At 56.8% G+C, this 6,512-nt stretch overlaps 2 protein-coding genes across 2 annotated transcripts; both read right to left on the reverse strand.

Annotated features, from left to right (window-relative positions):
* Positions 1-597: 597 nt before the first annotated feature.
* Positions 598-1,468, reverse strand: B0T26DRAFT_864011 (uncharacterized protein; the record flags this gene model as incomplete). Its single annotated transcript, XM_060447784.1, has 2 exons — positions 598-1,019; positions 1,075-1,468. 2 exons carry the CDS (start codon positions 1,466-1,468, stop codon positions 640-642), a joined length of 774 nt encoding a protein of 257 aa, XP_060290052.1. The 3' UTR covers positions 598-639.
* Positions 1,469-5,220: 3,752 nt separating this feature from the next.
* Positions 5,221-6,136, reverse strand: B0T26DRAFT_680917 (uncharacterized protein; the record flags this gene model as incomplete). The annotated part of the gene is made up of 3 exons (XM_060440566.1): positions 5,221-5,291; positions 5,338-5,439; positions 5,833-6,136. 3 exons carry the CDS (start codon positions 6,134-6,136, stop codon positions 5,221-5,223), a joined length of 477 nt encoding a protein of 158 aa, XP_060290053.1.
* Between the last annotated feature and the right edge of the window lie 376 nt (positions 6,137-6,512).

The raw sequence follows: 6,512 nt of genomic DNA on the forward strand, positions 1-6,512 counted from the left end.
GTAACAGTTGTGCGCAATTAATATATTCGCACGAGTGCAATTGTGCAGCGCCATGTTGTGGTGCAGTGCGGGCAATCGTGCAGCGCCATGTTGTGGTGCAGTGCGTGCAAGTGTATGCGTGCAACTGGCATTCAAAGTGATGCTTCTCTGGCGAGCACGTCTCATGCCTTTCTTTGGCAAGTGCCATTCTACGTGTGCTCTCTGGCGACACCATTCCACGTGTGCTCTCTGGCGACACCATTCTAGGTGTGCTCTCTGGCGACACCATTCTACGTGTGCTTTCTGGCCCAGGAACAATTATGCGCAACCAATATATTTGCGCGAGAGCTAAGATGTGTAAAGTGCTACTGATAAAAATCATTTTCTCCCAAGACAAGCGCCCAAGACACCCGCTCGTTCTCTACCGAATACCGCTCGCCTATGGCGCGCCGCCCAAAGAGAACTTGTCAAAAGAAACACCGCATGGCCTCGTCCACCATTGTCCTAATAAATGATTAATAAAGATAGGGCCTTGCCTTGTTGCCGGCCACAGAGTTGTAGCCGCAAAAAACTTGTGAAAGAATAACGAGGCGCTCCGTTCGCCGTTGGGGTAATGCTGACGGGAGTCAGATAAAAAATATCGCATCGGTCAAAAAGTGTCTAGTTGGTGCCCGAAGGCCCCGCCTCAGCGTACCCGTCCTCCTCTCTAATGGCAGCGAGAAGCTGCGCGGTGCGAGGGCGCCGCTCATTCGGCACCTGCCCGATGACTACAGCCGGGCTTCTGATAGCGTCCAGGTTCGCGGACATGCGCATAAAGGGCGTTCTCCGCAAATCCTTGACGATGTGGAGTTGCCGATTGGCAATGACGCCAATGGACCTGTGGTCAAGGTTCATGACCTGGGCGAGGACGTGAACGGTCCGGCGCTGGGACGGGGTCATGGTGTTTGGAAACACCATGACCCGTTGAATGTCGTTCCTCTTGAACAGGGTGAGCTGGGTGTAAAAGTGCAGGGACTCTGGGTTGTTCAGGTCGACATCGCCTGCGGCTAGTTAGCAGCGGACGAGAGACAAGAGACGGGGAGGGCAACAACTTACGCAACTTGGGCAGGGGACCAAACAACAATGGGCGGCGGCGTGGAAACGGGCGGAGCTGCGGATCGAATTGGCCTCGGCGCTCTTGTCTGCCGGCCTCAAGGCGCTCGCGCTCGCGCATTGGCATCTTCTTTTTGTATTCTACGCTGATGATGCGCTTGTGAACGGGACGACCGTCGAGGTTGTCAAACACGTAACTGGCTTCGGCCGGGTTATCGTAGTTTGCAAAGGCTAGGCCGCGGAACATGTTTTCCCGGTAATGGTAGTTGAAGGTCATTGGCAACGGCAATCCCAGATCGTCCATGAAGTCTATGAACTCCTCCCGCGAGAGGTGAAATGGAATGTTTTTGATGACCAGAGTCGTGAAGATAAACTCTGAGCTCGGCCTGTCGGGCATGATCTGGTTATTGTAGTCATAGACTTGATCGTAGTCATAGACTTGCTCGTACTGGACAGGTTCTGTTGGTACCTCATCCTTAGGGGGGCACCGTCCGTCGTGGAGCGGCGCCGGGAACCCGTCCCAGCGGTTCTGTCTGAGGGGCTCATATCCGTAGCGCGTGGCCGGATTATCCACGGGCGCGGGATATGGAGCGTCTTGTCTAGCGGGCTCGTATGCGTTGGGGGCTTGCTGCTCATAGTCGGGGGCATGCTGCGCATATGTATTGGGAGCGTGCTGCTCATAGTTGGGGGCATGCTGCTCATAGTTGGGGGCATGCTGCGCATACGCGTTAGGGGCGTGCTGCTCATAGTTGGGGGCATGCTGCTCATACTGGTTGGGAGTATACTGGTTGAGAGCCGCATACTGGTCGTAGCTGAGGGGCGCAAGGACTGGCGGATACCCGGTGACGGCGACGGGTGCATAGCCGGCGAAGCGCGTGCTGGGGGTATTGAGGATCTGGCTGCCCAGCTTGGGGCCCTCTGGAGAGTTCCATGCCTGCGAGGTGTTAGCAAGAGTGGGAGGAGGGAGGGGTGCGTGAGGGAGAAGTGCGTGAGGGAGAAGTGAGAGGGGGAGAAGTGGGAGGGTAGAGGAGGGAACTGACCGAGTAGACAGTATGCACCGATTGGCGAGACGCGGGCCGCGGCCGGTTGTCGCCCACCGCGCCAATATACGGGTTCTGGCCGTAGGCCAATGGCTGGGGCGTGGCAGCACCGTACGCAAAAGGCTGGGGCGTGGCAGCACCGGAGGTAAATGGCTGGGGCGTGGCAGCACCGTAAGACAATGGCTGAGGGGTGTCGCCGCCGTGGGACAATTGCTGGGTGTCGCCGCCGTAGGACAATTGCTGGGTGTCGCCGCCGTAGGACAATTGCTGGGGGTTGCCGCCGTAGGCAAACGGCTGGGGGGTGTCGCCGCCGTAGGACAATGGCTGGTTGCCGCCGTAGGACAATGGCTGGTTGCCGCCGTAGGACAATGGCTGGATGTTGCCGACATTGGGGAGGACATTGGCCTGGTTGATCACGAAGAAGCCGCCGGCAAAACTGCCAGCGTTTGGGACGAAGCCAGTGCGCACGAAGCTGGCCGGGTCCACACGAGGGCCACCGCGGGTGATGACGGCTGGGAGAACCAAGCCGCTGCCGCCGGGCGACGGGAGGAAGCTGACCGCGGCAAAGTTGGGCTGGTAGGAGCTAGCCGAGCTGACAGGCCTAGCAAACGATAGAGTAGGTGCCGATGGAGGGGGTGCCGAGCTGCCCGGGTTGCCGAACAAGGCGGTGCGGGCGAACTTATTGGTCAGGATTAACACGCTCTCGTCAGGCCCAAAGACGTCGTCTTCCTCGGCGGCAACGACGGTGATTGGCTGCGACGTGCCGAAGATATTGTCGTCGCCAGCGGCGAGCATGGCGTGGAGCTTGCGGCTGCGCTCACTGACGGGCGCCCAGGGTCTGGGCTGGGAAATGTCGTCCTCTTGGTTGTCATCCTCGTAGTCTTCATCCCCGTAATAGTCGTAATCCTCGTAATAATTGTCATCCTCATAATCATCGACATCCTCAACAGTGGCAGCTCGGCCCTTGCCCTTACTGACGCGACGAGCATGCCGGGGCGTGTCGCCGTGGGTGTTGGATGCAAGCGAGGAAGGGGGCGCGCGGCCCCCTGGGTGTTCCATGTGAGTGCCGGGAGAGAAGGCGTGGGTGCCAGGGGAGGCGTGAGCGCCAAGGGAGAAGACGGGCTGCTCGATTTCCGGGTCGTCTATTGCCGGGCCAAGGGAGGAGAGAGGCGGGTTGTCTATTTCTGGGCCAGAGTAGAAGACGTTTTGCTGGTCCATTCTGGCGGGTCAATGTGAAAGTGTCGACGGGAATGCAGAGACTGGAAAAGATGTCAGAATGCGGACAGAAAGATGTCGAGAAAGATGTCGACGGAGAAACGTACCTCAGAAACAGTCGCAGGCAGCGTCTGGCAGGCACAGCCAGAAAGTGTCGACGGAAATGCAACTGCAAAAGATGTCAGAATGCAGAAAGATGTCAGAATGCAGAAACATGTAAGAATGCAGAAAAATGTCAGAATGCAGAAAGATGTCAGAATGCAGAACAGAGAGATGTCGAGAAAGATGTCAAGAAAGATGTCGACGGAGAAACGTACCTCAGAAACACGCATGCACACCCGCAGGAACACGTCTCGCAGGGAATGCAGGCAGAGACGGTGAATTGCCGAGAGTGTCGACTAAAAGATATCAAAAGAATGCTGCGGTAGGAATACGAGGCACGCGCGGCGAGACGCGCCGAGAAGAAGATTAAAGAGAGAAGTCGACGGTGAAAGGTCGACCAAAGAAATGCTGCTGCGGGAACACACTGCCGACGAAAGAATGCTGCGGGAACACCGAACACGTCGCGGCACGCGAGAGGCAGGACGAGCCGGAGAAACAAGAGTGCAGAGTGAAGACACGAGCAAAGCAGTCTCGGCCGAGACGAAGCGCAGCAAAGAGCAAGTGCTGCAGGCACTCTCGAGTAGTGCTGCAGCACGGAAGTGATCACGAAGTGTAGATAGTCTGCGGGAAGGTGATGACGAGAAAGTGCTACGGCACTCTGGGTGAGTAAGTGCTGCGCAGCCAGAGGGTAGATTGCAGCGGCACTGGGGAGACGGAGAGGGTGTAGAGAAGAAGGTGGCAGGGGAGAAAGGTGGAGAAGGATAAAGATGAAGAGGGGCGACGAAATGGGGGTGTAGAGAGCGGCAGCGATGAAGGGAAGGAGCGAGGGTGAGGGAGAGGGCAGGGTGAGGCAGGCGCGGTAGGCGCGGTGGGAGCAGTGGGAGCAGTGGGAGCAGGGTAGGCATGGTGAGGTAGGCGCGGTAGGCGCGGAGGGAGCAGGCGCAGAAGGGGAGAGCACTTGTTTTTGCTAAAGGCCAGCAGCGGGCAGCCAGCAGCGGGCAGCCACGGGGGATGCAGGGCTTGGGGGGAAAGGCCAGCAGCGGCAGCCGCGGGAGATCTCGCTGGGAGCGATGCCGCAGCGTTTGGGTAGCTGCGGTTCTCGCTGGGAGCGAATGCGCTTAGGTAGGGGGTGGTGGTTGTGGGGGTGGTGTTCAAGAAGAGGGAGGGTGTCGGGTGGTGTTCAAGAAGAGGGAGGGTGTTGGGGGGGTGTCGGGGTGGTGTTCTGCAGGGTGTTCTGCAGGTTGTTCTTTGCGAGGGTTCCCGAGCATCTTGTTATCCGTGTTTCTGCGATCTGCATTGTCTGTAACATGCGCGTCCTCAAGCTGGTCATCCCAGATGGGCAACCTGCCGTTTGAGGGTGGCGGCACAGTCAACACGGCGGCAACAGCCAACACGGCGGCAACACGAGCGTCAACAGAAGCACAACACGAGCACAACACGAGCATCGTCAACAACCTCGCTGCCGCAACTTTAGCGAAACCTGCCATGCCCAAGAGTCAACGCAGCGCCGCCGCAACAACAGAAACACAACAACACGAGCACAACAGAAAAACAACAACACGAGCACATTAAGTGCAAAGTTTACTGGAAAACGTGGTGGATTGCTCGAGATCTATTTGCCCGCAGGCGAAACATGTGTGGGGAATAAACACGCGCGACTAATAACAAAACCCGACTCCGAATGAGCTACGGCGAAAAGCGACCGTGTTGCCAGTTCACCACCTTGTACTGCCCTGCCAGTTCATTACCTACTGCGCTCTTCGGATATCGTCTAGAGCGAACTGGATGTCCCTCAGGCGTGCTCCTTGTCCCCAATCGAGGATGGCTGCCACCCACTGGTGGAGGCGTATAAAGTCCCTCGTACTCGATAGCATGAAAGAGGTTACCCGCTGGATATAGAAAAACTGACCTCCATCCTCCTTGACTCCCCACGCAATATAGAGCTGAGCGACGTTGTTGTCAATGGCCAGGCTGTAGCAGTAATTAGGAACATGTCCGTCGAGTCCGGCATCTCCGAGTCTCGTGTTGAGTTGGTTAATAATCTGGATATAAGCGGCCGAGGCGCCGGCACACTGGTTCGCCACAACTCAGAGACTTCCTCCAGTCCCTGCTTCAGCCTTGAACTCGACGACCAAGAAAGGGAACAAGGGGGCCAAGGACTCCTGTGCGTAGTATTCAATCTCCTCGTAGAGCCAGCGTAATGTCGTATGCTATAGGAAGGTGAAAGTAGGTACGTGGGAATAACTACAGAGCAGGCCAGGGCGCGGTTATATTATACCCGTTTCTTCGTTGGGTAGGAGGTAGCGAGCTATATACGCGTCTCTCGATGATGATAAAGTTCTAGTTGGGTTGCGAATAGGAAAGAGACAGGTTTGGAAGAATCTGCGGATATCGGGCTCCCTACATCCCTCAAGCCTTTCTAGTTCGTAGACAGCCTCGACCACAACCTCGGGGGAGAGCTCAGGCATCTGACGCATTATAGAGGCCATATGATCGAGATGGGTGGCTACGGCATCGGGAAGCTGGTCGTGCGGATGCCGGAACATGATGCGGCTTTGGTCGAGGTGGTGGTTGCGGTAGTCTGGGTGGCTGACCCTCTCCATATCGCCGTCGTCGTCGTCATTCTCGTCGTCAGAAATGAAGTTTACCGTATTACCACGGTCGACGTGCTGGTGTTCAGCAAACCTGGGACCTCGTGGCCACTCCATGTTGGCTGCCATGTGTGGTATTTGTATTTGGCAAGACCGTCTGTCGGAGTCAGAGTGTGAGACATGTGTGGTAAAGAGAGGGGAAGAGACAGGCATCGCAAAGAGAGGGGAAGAGACAGGCGTCGCAAAGAGAGGAAGAGACAGGCGTCGCGAAAAGACAGGCGTCGCAAAGAGAGGAGAAGAGACGGCGTCGCGAAGAGACAGGCGTCGCAAAGAGAAGAAGGGACAGGCGTCGCAAGGGAAGGGGGTGGTATTTTACTTGGGAGACTTGGTGCGGCCAAGACTTATTGCGGCTTTATTCTAGAGGTTTTGGTGATGGGCGATAAAGCTGACGGCGGAATTTTGGCTATGGGCAATAAAGCTAAGCGCGGAATAC

Source organism: Lasiosphaeria miniovina, assembly GCF_030549165.1.
Source record: "Lasiosphaeria miniovina strain SMH2392-1A chromosome Unknown B0T26scaffold_8, whole genome shotgun sequence".
NCBI lineage: Eukaryota > Fungi > Ascomycota > Sordariomycetes > Sordariales > Lasiosphaeriaceae > Lasiosphaeria > Lasiosphaeria miniovina.